General features: G+C 35.3%; 2 protein-coding genes across 4 annotated transcripts; both read right to left on the bottom strand.

Moving 5' to 3' along the window:
• Positions 1–1,147: 1,147 nt before the first annotated feature.
• Positions 1,148–8,045, bottom strand: LOC136229015 (uncharacterized). 2 transcript variants are annotated; one of them, XM_066017555.1, is made up of 10 exons: positions 7,783–8,045; positions 7,632–7,708; positions 7,325–7,427; positions 7,128–7,225; positions 6,885–7,015; positions 6,677–6,785; positions 5,930–6,121; positions 5,709–5,845; positions 1,729–2,011; positions 1,148–1,526 (listed from the first exon to the last, which is right to left on the bottom strand). In XM_066017555.1, exons 1-9 carry the CDS (start codon positions 8,024–8,026, stop codon positions 1,729–1,731), a joined length of 1,374 nt encoding a protein of 457 aa, XP_065873627.1. In that variant the 5' UTR covers positions 8,027–8,045; the 3' UTR covers positions 1,148–1,526. The 2 variants fall into 2 exon arrangements, with proteins under 2 accessions (XP_065873627.1, XP_065873625.1); XM_066017553.1 differs by lacking the exon at positions 1,148–1,526 and having other exon boundaries at positions 1,567–2,011.
• A 1,397-nt stretch (positions 8,046–9,442) lies between these two features.
• LOC136229409 (uncharacterized) lies at positions 9,443–13,640 on the bottom strand. Of its 2 annotated transcripts, XM_066018173.1 has the most exons (2): positions 11,772–13,639; positions 9,443–9,871 (listed from the first exon to the last, which is right to left on the bottom strand). In XM_066018173.1, exons 1-2 carry the CDS (start codon positions 13,514–13,516, stop codon positions 9,865–9,867), a joined length of 1,752 nt encoding a protein of 583 aa, XP_065874245.1. In that variant the 5' UTR covers positions 13,517–13,639; the 3' UTR covers positions 9,443–9,864. The 2 variants fall into 2 exon arrangements, with proteins under 2 accessions (XP_065874245.1, XP_065874246.1); XM_066018174.1 differs by lacking the exon at positions 9,443–9,871 and having other exon boundaries at positions 11,768–13,640.
• Between the last annotated feature and the right edge of the window lie 758 nt (positions 13,641–14,398).

Here is a 14,398-nt window from a genome sequence, read left to right as displayed (position 1 = left end):
ATGCTGATTTTTTCAATCATGGGGTAACGGGCTCAGCCAGGGATACACAGATTTTGTTACGATTTGGCATTCAGGGAAGGGCTGCCCCTCCCTTATGTTGCCAGTTCGTAACTTGGGCATCTCCTCCACAGGGCTGGACAAAAGTAAATACCGACGGTTCCTCTTCAACTACAGCATCTGGCGCAGGGGGAATTTTTAGGAACTCGAGAGGGTTTCCGAGAGGTTGCTATGCACTGAAATTAGAGACATGTGATGCTCTTTTTGCTGAAATAAAAGCAGTCATCTACGCAGTTAAAATGGCAGCGAATCGACATTGGTTTCCACTTTGGATAGAGTCGGATTCGTTGGTAACAGTGAATCTGCTAAAGAGCCACATCAAAGAGGTTCCATGGCAGCTTATGGCTGATTGGCTTCATTGTTTAACTATAATTAATAACCAACTGGTGTGTGTTTCTCACATTTTTAGAGAGGATAACTCAGTTGCTGACTGTTTGGCACGTAAAGGGGCTAGTGATATGGAGGAACAGTGGTGGGACAACTATCCACCGTTTTGTTCTGAATATGTTTTTAATGACTTCAATAGAACTTCATATAGACGATATTGTTAAGTTTGGTTTTGGACCTGTTGTCCAATTTTTCATTTTTTTCATTCTTTATTTTTACAATTTGTAATTCTTTTCTTTTTATTTAATAAAATTTAGGGGTTTGGAAATTGTGGGTAGGGACTGATGCCAACCTAGTTGGGATGAGTCTTGCCTCTCAACCTTTTTGCTCTCTGCCTTTACTTAAAAAATCAATTATGAGTGCAAACAAGAGATGAAGAAAATGCTTCGAATGAACATTTCTTTTTCTTACCTATGTCCAGGCAAAACCGCATTGCATGAAATAATGAAAATTCACCTTAACATTAAGTAGGATGGATTTTACCCCTGCATAATTAAAAATTTAAACAGGCTGGTTTACATGTTACATAAGATCATCCACACATCAATTATGTCTTAAAATGTTTATTTTGTTAATGTAGTTACAAAAAGAACTATCAAAATCCAAAAAAAAAAAAAAGTTTGTCTATGTTGATTAAAAAAAACTATAAAAAATGTCTATAATATTTACCAAATTACTATTATTTACCAAATTACTAACATAATTACAAACAACCTGCTAAAATACATTACTTCAGTTGATCAATATACTTGTTTGGAATATCTTATGTAGCAGTCAAACAATAGATCAAATTAACAGCCAAATCAACCCGTTCAAATTTCTCATTAGATAGAGATACAATTGATATTGCTCGGAAACATTAGAAGTAATTTTCACTATTTCGTACAATAAAGGTAAATCAACACTTCCCCATAAGCGAATGGCCAAATTTGGACTTTATCCTCCAAAAATATAATAAGCAGCCAGGCCAAAACTACGCTGTTTTGGCCTGGACTTGGCAATGCAGCTTATATACAAATTGGCTTATTTTTTGCACCCCATCAATCCAATACTAGCTCCGCCATGCTAAGGACTCTCAGTAGCTTAAACAGAATGCAACAAAACCAAACAGCAGTAAGCAGCTAATAAAAGTTATAAAAAATATGATAAATCTAATCAAAGCAGATATGTGACCAGGAGAAGAAATCACCGAGTTCAGATTCAATCATCAAAACAAAATGGGATACTTTTTACTCATTTCATTATTAAGGCAATTTTTTTGTCTCCCAAATAAAGTAAACAAACCTAAGCATTTACAGCCATTTGAAATGGCTGAGGAACTCTAAGCAGGGGTGCCTGGATTACTCCGGGGTTTCCAAGTTGACCACAAGCAGCCATCTGATCATCACCTCTGCTGTCTCGCATGAAAACTCTGCATTTCCCCTCTGCCAAAGTATTTCGAAACTCAATCATTTTCTCTCTACTGGTAGCTCTAAACTGGGATCCTTTGTGAGGATTGAATTGGATGAGATTGATCTTGCATGGAATGTCTTGTACAAGATTGATAAGCCTCTTTGCATCCTCCAAGCTGAAAGCAAAACAATCAGACTCGCACTCAATCTAGTTTCAAAAGGAAAAGTAAATCAAATCTCATATCCAGTGACAGATCACCGGTGTACCCTCTGGTGATTTATGGGTGCTCAATTGATTTTTTCTGTGAGCTTTTGTTGAACAAAATAAAGCTCCGTACACAGCTTCCATGGAGTTTTTCGGCGTTTTCCAGAGACTAATGGATGCTCAAGCCCCCTGGATCCGTCACTGCCCATATCTGGAAACAGCTAATGGGATACACAGTAACTACCAGTGAAGCCATTTTGGTGTGCTAATAACAATGAAGCTGTAATCTCAGTCTTCTTATACAATGAGGTCAAACTGAAATGCGGACACATGAATTAAAAAAAAATATCCACTTTGCTTTATAGTTTTTTCTTCTCTCTCCTTTTCCATTAAAAGCTTAGTTGTGACACTAAGGGCTCGTTTGGTTCGCGGAATAGAGAGGGAATAAAATAGCTATTCCGAAGAAATAGCTATTCCCACCTTTGGTTCAATATTTTTTATGGAATAGCTATTCTATAGAATCTCTATTCCTTGTTTTCATGGAATAGCTATTCTTTAATTTATCAAAGGAATAGTCTATTCCTAATTTTGTATTTTTGTAATTTATAAAATTACCCTCCATTACATCCTCAATCTTTTCTCTAGCCCATTTCTCAAATCCTATATATTTTGGCGAATCCATAATTTATATTATAAAAAAACGTGAAAAATGAAAAAATGAGAAAAACAGTTAAAAAATGTAAAAATACGAAAAATATGAAACACAAAAACGTGAATAATGTAAAAAAGTTACAAACACGAGAATATGGAAAAAAAAACGCGAAAAACATGAAAACGCAAAAAAAGCAAACACATGAGTAACACGAAAAAGTGACAAAACACGAAATATACTAAAAGCATGAAAAAATACGAAAAACATGAAAACGTGAAAAAATACGAAAAACACGTAAACATAAAAAAATACGAAAAACACGAAAACGTAAAAAATGCTAAAACACAAAAATGTGCCAATAAGTGAAAAACGCGATAAACATGAAAATGCAAAAAACGCAAACAAAACACGAAAACGTGAAAAAATACGAAAAACATGAAAAGGCACGAATAACACGAAAAAGTAACAAAATGCGAAAAATACAAAAACGCGAAAAAAACGAAAGCACGAAAAACGGAAAAACTAAAACGTGAAAATGTGAAAAAACAGAAAATGCAAAAAAATACAATAATGTGAATAACACGAAAACTTGACAAAACGCGAAAAATACGAAAATAAGAACAAACACCAAAAACAATAAAACTTGGAAAACATGAAAAAGCGTAAAAAAATGCAATAAACTTGAAAATATGAAAAAACGTAATAAACGCATTTTTTATATTTTCGTATTTTTAACGTTTTTTCACGGTTTTCGATTTTTCATATTTTCAAAAAATTTCACTTTTTGTGTTTTCCTGTTTTTTTTTTTTTTTGCATTTTTTCACGTTTTTTTCATGTTTTCCACATCTTTTTATGTTTTTTTGCATTTTCTTGTTTTCATGAGTTTTTTCTACATGTTTTTCCTATTTTTGCGTTTTCATAGCTTTCCACGTCTCTATAATTATGCTTTCATTGTTTTTTCGTTTTTAAAATTTTTCGTGTTTTTTTCCGTCTTTCATGTTTCCCTTTTTTCTGTTTTTTTATATATTTTTCAAAATAATATATATTAAATATTTGAACAATTTATAGTAATAATTAAAATTTTAAAAGAAACAAGACATTACATTTAAGGGTAATGTTGTCTTTTGAATAAAAAAACTATCTATTTCATTCTATTTTATTCCACCAACCAAACATAGGAATAATTATTCCTAGGAATTTCTATTCTATTCTTTGTTATTCTATTCCTTTGGAATAGTCATTCTATTCCGCGAACCAATCGGCACCTAATAGGTTTTATTAGTATTTACCTGCTCTAAATAGACTTGGACTTTTGGTTCTTGAAATTAATGTCTTCTTATTTGTTAGAATCTTAATACTCCCTCCATTCCTTTTTTATAAGTCATTCTAGCCATTTAAGTTTTTTTCCAAAATATAAGTCTTTCTAGTTTTTTAAGAAATTTTAATATAGTTTTCCGGTCCAAGCATTAAATTTTTTATCTTGGTCTATGTGTTTTTCAAAATTACAAGACTTATTCACCAACCATTACATGAGAGAAATTTTTTTTTAGTTAATCAATGTACATTCATTAATTTCACTCTATATCATAGTTGGCGCAAGGCGCAACTTAAGGCGCGCGCCCGAGCGACCCGAGGCGCACACCAAAAAATATCATAAATTCATAATACTAGTCACAAATAGTCAAATAACAACAATAAAACCATAAAATGCATGAGTTAAGTTCTAATTAACTACTAAGGCATGAGTTAACTGTTACGATATGTGAAGTAAAAACTGTCGATCTTTGTCTATCCATGGTTTTCTTTTATTTTCTGAACTTAAAAGACCCTACCCTAACCCTAAAATACTCTCAAAATCCTAAGTACCCTCAACCCTAAAATACCCTAAGGTAGCTGAGGCGCGCCAAGGCGCGCGCCTTGCGCCTGGCTTAAGGCGCACCAAGGCGCACTAAGGCGCGCGCCTGACTGACCGCGCCCGCCTTTGAGCTCCAGAGGCGCTAAGGCTGGAGCCTTAGCCGAGGCGCGCCTTTAATAACTATGCTCTATATTAATTGTATTTCTTAATTTGTGTGAAACAACCTAGAATGACTTATATTTTGGAATGGAGGGAGTACTTAATTTTTAAGTTTGTCTGGCTGCTCATTACAGAATAGGTTCTAGTCAACTGCTTCTAAATGCATTAAACTTCGTACTTCTTTATTTCATGTTTAGTAACATTAATATTCTGTTGGCAAAGTTAGAATGCTAATATCTGAATTGTGAAAAAAAAACAGTGGATAAACTTTTGATAATGATAACATTTCAAAGTCCAGGGAGGAGATTTTGTTGTATCCCTAGTGGAATTGTTCTAAGGCTTAGACGTTTGATAGCCTTGTTTTATCTTGCTTTCCATAAACTGTCAGCTTCCCCATGTTGCACAGAAGAATTTTAGGGGAGTCTATGATCACACCAGAGAGACTAGCACAATATAACTTATAAGGGATATATTATTACTAAGCAGACCTTTAAGATTTATAAGCTCGAAATCCTAATTTATCATAAAAAATCTAGGAAGCATTTACTTGGTATGTTATTAAAGAAATTCTTGCTTTGGTACAAATTAAGGTCAAGATTCCATGAATCTTGTTCCACTCCTCAGCACAACATATACATGCAGCCTATTAACAGATCTCCCAATTCCTGAAAATGTAACTAATAATATAACAAAATACTATATATTTCTAGTCCGCACTCATGTAAATGCAGATAGTGTGCTACGGAGAGAAATTTTTGCGGTGTGTTATAAAACTATTAGAAAAGAATCACTCAACAAAAACTAACTAAAAACCACCCAGCAAAATTAATACTTGCTATAAGCATATGTTTGTTTCTTTCTAATTAACAAGATCATGCTTTGTATGAGTACAGAATCACTTCAGCAAGTAAACCACAAGATTGTATGTTTTCGAATATTACAATTAATTCAAAATAATATTATTTATATCATACAAACTGATAAAAGAAAAGTTTAACTAACCTGTCATTTACTTCTGCAAGCAACACATACTCAAAAAAAACTTTGAAGTTATTTTTCAACTGTAGTTCCTCCTTAAGGGTGTGAAGAAGCAAGGCTAAATTATACTTCCGGTTAATTGGCATGATCCAGTTCCTGACCTGCATAGTGTATTAGCAAAAAGGAAATTAAATATATGCATGTGTTCTCCAGTGCATTAAAGATTGAGCTGACGCAAAATATACCTCATCAGTTGTAGCATTCAGACTAACTGCAACAGAACAATTGGATTCACGAAGAAACCGTTTCAGCTGAGGGACAAGCCCACTTGTAGAAACAGTGACCCTGCGTGGACTGAAGTGAAGGCCCTGATCATGCACCATAATCTCTGTGGCTTTAATGACATTGTCAATGTTCTGAAGTGGCTCTCCCATTCCCTAATATATATTTTGATGCAAAAAATTAGAACTAAACAGGCTTATTGATAATCTTGTTTTTAACTTAAATATTGTGATCTAAATAATGACGGATTCCTCTTTTTTTTTATATAAATGGGAAGAAATCTCCTTCAGAAACTTCTTTAGAGTTAATGCCCATTGTCCTAAACCTAAAAGTACAGATATCACACCAGTTCGACACACAAGAATAAGAAAAACAAGATCATTTAACTCAGATTGTATGCACATTATTTTCTCTAGGACCAGGAAGCATGCAGCAACAACGAAGTGAATAAATCCTCATTTTTCTCTTCACTGAGAGATAGTGAAAATAACAGTGATTTGCTAGGAGCTTAACACTGGCTCAAGCATATTAATGAAAATTTTCTCTTGGATACCTACTGCAATAGAAGATGAAAACAAAAGTTCTTTTAGACTGGTTGGAAATTGTTTTTGGAGCATAATGGAAATGGGCTTTTTGATTCTCTTAATTCCTTCTTTTTCTTCTCATCACAGTCACTGTCAATTATGGAGTTCTCTTCATAATACACTTACCATAAATACAACATTTGTGACTGAACCATCTTCACCTACAAGCAGACGCTGTGCAAATATAACCTGGTCTACAATCTCAGCTGTAGTCAGGTGTCTCTTCAATCCCATCCTGCAAATTGGATTTATGTATCAGGAAGAGACGCCTGGTATGAACAAGAAGATGAGAAACATAGGCTGCAAGTTCAGATGAGTAAATATTAAAGCTTGCCTGCCGGTGTAGCAGAATTGACAATTCATGGCACATCCTACTTGACTTGAAACACAAACTGTCCTCCTACCTCTATCACAAGGTATGATAACTGTTTCTATCACTAGTTCATCATCCAACCTGAATAAAATCTGCAATTTCCTGTGAGTCCCAATATCAATGAGAAGACACCACAACTCAAAGCTATATAGAAACAAAAACAAAGATACAAATAAGAGAGAAAAAGCCATATTTCCTTTTTACCTTGCGAGTTCCATCAGATGCTGTACGAACATCTTCTAACGATATTGCCTTAAGTTCAGCATGTTTGCTCAACATTTTCTTAAACTCCTTATGCAACCCTACATTCGGTTAACAGAAGTATGGAAGTTGCAAAATAGATTACAAAACCAATGAACAAATAGCATCAAATTTTCATTAAATGGGGAGAAAAAGAAAACCTTCTAATTCATCAACGTGATGTGCCCAAGTATTGTTCCCATAAAGGCTCTTCCATAACATCATAGCCTGACCAGGTCTGAATCCATGAGACCGCACCCATTTCTGATATACAGTCGATTCTCTCACAATTAGAGGCAGAAATCTTAAATTTAAATCCCAATCAAATTTTATTAAGCACCCTAATTCCAAAAACAATTACCAACTAAAGACTAGTGATTAGCAGCATCTAAATTCAAATCAGTAAATCAGGACTAGTAAACAAAAAACAAAACACAAATTAAGCTATGCTAAGTACAAGTACCATACTTCAAGCTCAGCGTATCTCATTCCCTTGAGAAGCACTTTTGCGCCCTTGTGTGGAATAGCATTCGTGTCGTCACTTTCTACTCCAACAAAAAAATGTAAGTAGATAAAAATGCGAGCTCAATACAAACACCGGGTTATGCGATATGCTTACCGATATCAACAAACTGCGCCGATGAACATGCGGAGGATGAAAGAGAGCGGCGAGTGGAAGAAAAAAGAGAAGGGAGGTGGAGAAGGAGATGCGGCGGCGGATGTTTCCCAGAAGGAAAGGAGAGATGGTCATGGTGAGGAAAAGGAATAGAAAGAATAGAAGATGTGGAAACCATTGAAGGGTGACTTCCAAGGAGCATAGTTCGCATTCGCACCCGCCTCATCCACAAGCAACCTATCTCCATTTTCTCAACACCGGCCGGAAAAGTAGAATGGCGAGACTGAGAATTAAAACAACCTATTTAAAATTGAATTCATAAATTAATGGCCTAATACGTAAATAACCCCTGAACTTATCCAAACGTTGTAACTGCACCCTCCAATTTTCAATTATAACAACTTACCCCTTAAACTTGTCCAATTGTAAAACATAACCCCAAATTGGAAATTTTTTTACCCCGTACTTGAAGTAACCGTAAAAACTTTTTCCCGGATTTGTATCACGCCAAAGATCTGATTATCATATTCCACGAGCGTTGCAGATTTTGTGTTTCACGTGTTTCTTCAATTGCAGTCCATGTCAGCAATTTGGGGTTATGTTTTACAATTGGACAAGTTTGAGGAGTTATATTTTACAATTGAACAATTTTGAGGGGTAAGTTGTTACAATTGAAAGTTGGAGAGGACAGTTGCAATATTTGAATAAGTTCAAGGGATTATTTGTGTATTAAACCTAAATTAATTTAAGCACAACTGAAAATAAATTTTGAAGTCCCCCGTTAGCATAAAAAGATTGTGTTAGAGTGGAGCATGAATGTTAGGGTTATTAGGAGGGTATTAATAAATCAAGGCAGCTCATAAACTATTCCAACTCGGTTCAAGAGACTCGGTTTAAAAGTTAACAAACATGTTAAAAACAAATTTATTGTAAATTATATCTTAAATTTACATTTTTTTAAGTTTAAATAACAAAATGTTAACAAAAATTTGTACAAATTTGAACTCAAAATCATTCTTTAAACATTTCCAAGCCAAGTTAAACCTACTTAGACTCGGTTTCAGTTCGACTCTTCATTCTTTTTTTATTTATTTATGACTAACTCAATTTTATTAGACTATCTTCTATATCTCATATAGGATCCATCACTTATTTTATAATATCTACTATCCACTTATTTTTTAATATTGAATAGATATCAAATAATTTAATGAATTTTTTCAACTAAAAGCAATATGTGCTAAAAGCTTTTACATCATGTCAAGATAGATGAAATTAAAATTGCAAAACAAAAATAGTCATAACATTCGATTTAATTTCAAAATAACATAATATATATATCTCATATTTTTCTCAACAACTTATCAGTTTTCTTCAGGTTGTATTGCAAACTGACCGTTAATACATACTAAACTCTCTCTAATAAGAGAGTTTAATAATGAAAGGTTATTTAACTTTATTTACTTATTAGAATCAAACCGAATTATTCCTTTATTTTCATCAGATACAAAATCCCTGAATTGAACCAGAAAAAGGGTGAACCAATCTCACCCCTAGTTTAGGGGATCATCTCCCATTAGCATTTTCATGGTACCATCACCTTAAAAATTTATAATTGACAAAAATATTACAAAATTGTAAATGAACAGTTTTAGAAGGCAACTGGATCGAAAATGTAAATGAAAGAAAAAAAAAACAGAAAATGCACTCTATAGTTTCTAAAATTGTACAGTAATCTATGCAGGGATCTTGGCCGATTCAATTTTACAGCCAGTTTCTACCTGCTACATAAACTAGAACTGGGATAATATTCTACAAGCCGACACACAACATAGACGGGTCAGTGTAAACATGTATCTCAAATCACACGGACATGATTCCTCCTCCCATTTACTGCCATTAAGATTAGCCTATATTTTATCAATTCCAACCAACTGTAGGTTAAAATTGGAGTTGGGTCCTCCAGGCTCTCCTCCTCAGGTCTCTGTCCAGCATCATACACTGTGAACCCCTCTCTCTATTCGACAGTATCTTCACAACTCCTTTGTCTATCAGATTGCTAAAGCAGACGTGCAGATCAACTAATTAGTCCCTGCAAAACATAAAAGCCAGAGGTGAATGTTAGCTTCGTGTTCGGGGAAGGCCAGCACTTCACATGTATTTCCAGCAATCATTTCAATGCTACAAACAATAATAATGCATCTGAAAACATCATGGAAACCCAACTTCATTTATGTCAAACTTATCAACAGATAAAAATGCAAGAAGGCAAAAGCATTTAGCAAAACTAGTGGACATTAGGCCTGCAAGTGCTAAGGTACTCGTAAGTTACTGAAAACACGGCCAAGTCAGAATTGGTTTGATCTTGTGCATTGAGGTTAGTGATTTAAGCTTACTCTCACTTTTGGGGGAACATTAATTAGCATGCCAAGTTTGAAGTACTAACTTAACTACTTTGTTTAGACCATATTCTCTTGGATTAGGCAAATAAGAAATTTGCAGGGAAATTATTAGTTGTCAAAGAGATCCTTGTCTGATTATACCAATATAATTTTATGCTCCTATTGGAAGAGCAAACCAAAAGTTCTAAGCATAAAAATTGGTATCCGGAACACAACAAAGATCTTTCTCCAAAGCCATCATCGAAACTGTCAAAAATATTAACAAGTACCAATTCACTATGTTCACATGACAATACCTAAAGCAAAATACTTTTTTCATATCGTTAATGAATTTAAAATCAATGCACAGGCATACAAAAACAAATACAAAAAAGGGCCAAGGCACACAGAACATAATAAAATACACTAGAACTGAGCCAGTGTTTTATTTCCTATTGTCAGATAAATGACTAATTTGCAGACTCAATGAAGAAGTGAATGTGACATTTCAATGATGTGGATGCAAGCTCGGTGCTTCAGATAATCTCAAAATAAGTATTTCTTTACATATCAAATATAATATCAGTTTTCTAGATAGGCACACACATACATGCAAGAAAATTCAAAAGCAACCGGTGTTTGGGCTTAACAGTTAAGGGGCCTGTTTGGTAAAGAGCTTTTTGGGTAAAATTAGAGGTTTGAGTCACTTTAGAGGTTTGACTAGTCAAATCTTAATAGTGGTGTTTGGTGGAGAGAGGTTTGAAAGAGCTTATTGGGTCCAAAAATCTAATTTTGAAAAAGCTCATTTTATGAGCTTTTTCAATTAGCTTATTGCTCCATATCTTTTGAAGGACATTTTTACCCTTATTTACTACCCTTTAATCCCAAATAAAACTTTACCCTGTCCTTATTTGTCATTTTACACAATCAACTATTAACAATCAGCTAAGTTTTACCAAACAAGTTTACACAATTAGCTAGTCAAATCAGCTAACCAAAAACATAATAAGCTAACAGCTAATGTAATAAGCTATAAGCTAACAGCTATTTGCCAATGTAATGGGAAAGGCACGAAGGCAACTAAGAAGAATATGTCTTTCACCTTTCCTCTCCTTACAGTCGAGTCAAACAACAAGGACTGAATTCTCATTCCATTCTAGTTTTTTTTTTTTTTTTTAAAAAAAATTTTAAACCAAATACTATTACTGACCGAGTCATAACAGTGCACCGAACATGGGTATAAACCGTATATGGTAAGCGCAAATCTGTATCAAGATCCTAAGACTCAAATACATAAAATTCCAATAGATAAATCCATGATGACCATGGATTTCGAGCATGTTAAGGAAGAAAAATCAAGCTGAGACGAGATGACAACTGAAAGAATCAAATCATTTTCTTCCATGTGCAAAAACCTTTTTATATTTTGAATTGTTCTAATTTTTATGACAAATAAGCGCTCCCCTGCTATCATAACCTAGATATCTATAACTTCCATATAGTTCAGATTATACAAACAGACAAATACATATGAATTAGCAGTTTTAAAAGAAATGCACAAAAGGCAAAATGTTATTTAGCATGAAAAGTGTGGTGTGGGAAATTACTTACCAGTACTTAATAAGACCATCCCAGCCACAAGTTGCCACTTTACTTTGCTCTAGTGGATGCCACTCACACCCAATGCACACTCCCTCATGACACTTGAGAGTTCTGAAGACCTTACAACTCTTCCAGTCCCAAAACCAGCACTTACCCTCACCATCTCCTGACATAACAAACCGTCCATCTGGTGAGAAATTAACTTGGCAAGCATAACCTGCAACGATATGCCCTGCAAACCTCTTCTTCTTATTCAACTGAAACCTTTCCCTGGTACTGTAAATAAGAATCTGGTTATCCAAACTCTGTGCAGCAAGCCAATTTGTGTTGGGATGAACAGAAATTGCAGGCATAGAATGCATGTGAGGTTCACTAATATACTTGATAACAACGGGGATTCCAAATTCCCACACACGAAGTGATTTATCATCACTTGAAGTGACAAATCTCCTATTATTGTCCACAAAAGTAATGGTATTTACAGCACCCAAATGCTGATCATACTCCTGAGTAATCTGCCCTGTATTCATATCCCACTGCACAATTTTCTTATCACTCATACCCGCTAACAATATATTTTGCTTATCATCATCAGGGTTGAGTTTAACAACATATGGGATCTTCCCCGTGGAAAAGCTGGAGATAACTTGCCCAGTCTCTGTATCCCAATACTTAATATTCTTGTCATATCCAGCACTCAGAAACTTGGTCCCGTCATTACAAAAGGAAATATCCCTGACAGCCTTTGCGTGACCCATGTAAGTTCTCATACACTTGCCTGAATTGAACACATCCCATATCTTCACCTTGGTATCCATCCCAGCCGAAAGAATCAAATGACCATGTTTGGGGAAAAACCTAATTGCAGAAACCCCCTTTGTATGCCCACTCCATGTATGCACAAGCCTCTTCGGTATATAACAATGATCATTAGTAGCTTTAGCATCTTTGGGCGGTGCAATCCACGATCTTCCCTGATAATCTTTCTCTTCCTTACCGTGAAAAGTGCTCTTATCAGCAACAGCCTCTCCTTTTTCAACACCTTTATCTTCTTTCTTCTTCGCGTACTCCTCTGCATATTTCTTCTGCTCTTCGCTCAGTTCCGCTTGCAAACCCTCCTTCTTACCTGCCCATGGACTCTTCCTATTCTTCATCAACCACGCATCGGTAGCAGGATTTTCAATTTCTACCTTGTCTACATTCTGAGCCCCAGCCCCATCAGCATCCTCCTCAGCTTCATTCTTTTTCTCAATTTTTCTTTTCTTTTGCTCATGTTGTGGGATATTATATACTGAAATGCCATTATTTTTCTGCAAAGCATCCAAATCGCCAACATAATTATTACCTTCGGAAGCTGAGGGATCCGCGGCATAGCCGTACTTGTGGAATGTGTTGTATTGCTCATCGAAGACAAACGAATCAATGGCCGCGTCCTCGACAAAGCCAAGCTTGTGGTTGCGCATGCCCTGAGCAATGCCGTCTTTGGCGTAGGGATGAGCGGGGCCTAAAATGGGAGCCCAGAGCTGGTCGTAGGTGGGGTTGAAGGCGACAGCGTGTTGAACGGGGTCAATTGGCCTCGAGAGTGTCTGGTTGACCTGAGCCACCGTAAGAGCTAGCTTAGTATCATCGACTTTAGGGGCGGCGGATTTGGAAGGAAGGAGGCGCGGAGGAGACGAATCCGGTGAGGAACTAGGGTTTTCGTTATCATGTTCTTCTAATTTGCCGCCGTCTTCGTAAGTTCGGAGAAGATCCATTGTTGAATCTGAGATTTGGCCGGAGACTAGAGAGTGGTAGGGTTTATGAAGAGAATTCTGACCAAAATTCCAAAGAAATTTGGCGTCTTTTTTTTTTGCTTGTGTATCCTTGAAATGCTAGGAACTTCTTTTCCCCCTTGTTTTACATTTCTAGAATAACCCCCATAATTACAATGTTTATTTTATTATTATTATTATTAGAGTAAACAATTATAAAATCCTTTGATTTAAAAAAAAAATTATAAAGTCCTAATGTTTTTATATAACAAATTAATAAGTTGATCATAGTATTATACCGTCTTTAAATTTTGTTTTAATCAATTCTTAAATCCTTCAATTTCTTTTTTTAGATAAAAGTACAAAATTGCCCCTAATTATATATATAAAAAAACTTATCTTTTAGTTTCAAATTTAATCTAAATAGTTTTAATGATGTTTTTGAAATATACATACCAAAATTGATATATACTTATGTATACTAATTATATATATGCTTTCTTCTGGATAGTTTAGCCAAAGCTGGCATCCCGGAGAACTGGAGGATTTTGATTGAGAAGTGTATCTCCTCTCCTGTTTTCCAGGCCATGATCAATGGGGACATGTCGGATGAGTTTTCTCCCTCCAGAGGAATTCGTCAAGGAGATCCTATGAGTCCCTTCCTCTTTGTTATTGCCATGGAAAGACTGTCTCACCTGATCCAAGAGGCGGTGTGCAAAGGGACTCTCCACCCTGTTTCTATCAACAGACATTGCCCCCCTATTACCCATTTACTCTTTGCTGATGACGTCATGCTTTTCGTTGAGGGTAATGAGGAGCAAATTAAAACAGTTATGGATATCCTTGATTGTTTTTGCGAGGCTTCTGGCCAGAAGGTTAACATCC

The sequence above is a fragment of the Euphorbia lathyris genome, chromosome 5 (genome assembly GCF_963576675.1).
Source record: "Euphorbia lathyris chromosome 5, ddEupLath1.1, whole genome shotgun sequence".
NCBI lineage: Eukaryota > Viridiplantae > Streptophyta > Magnoliopsida > Malpighiales > Euphorbiaceae > Euphorbia > Euphorbia lathyris.
Note: the sequence above shows the minus strand (reverse complement) of the source record. Positions and strands in the feature narration are given on the sequence as shown.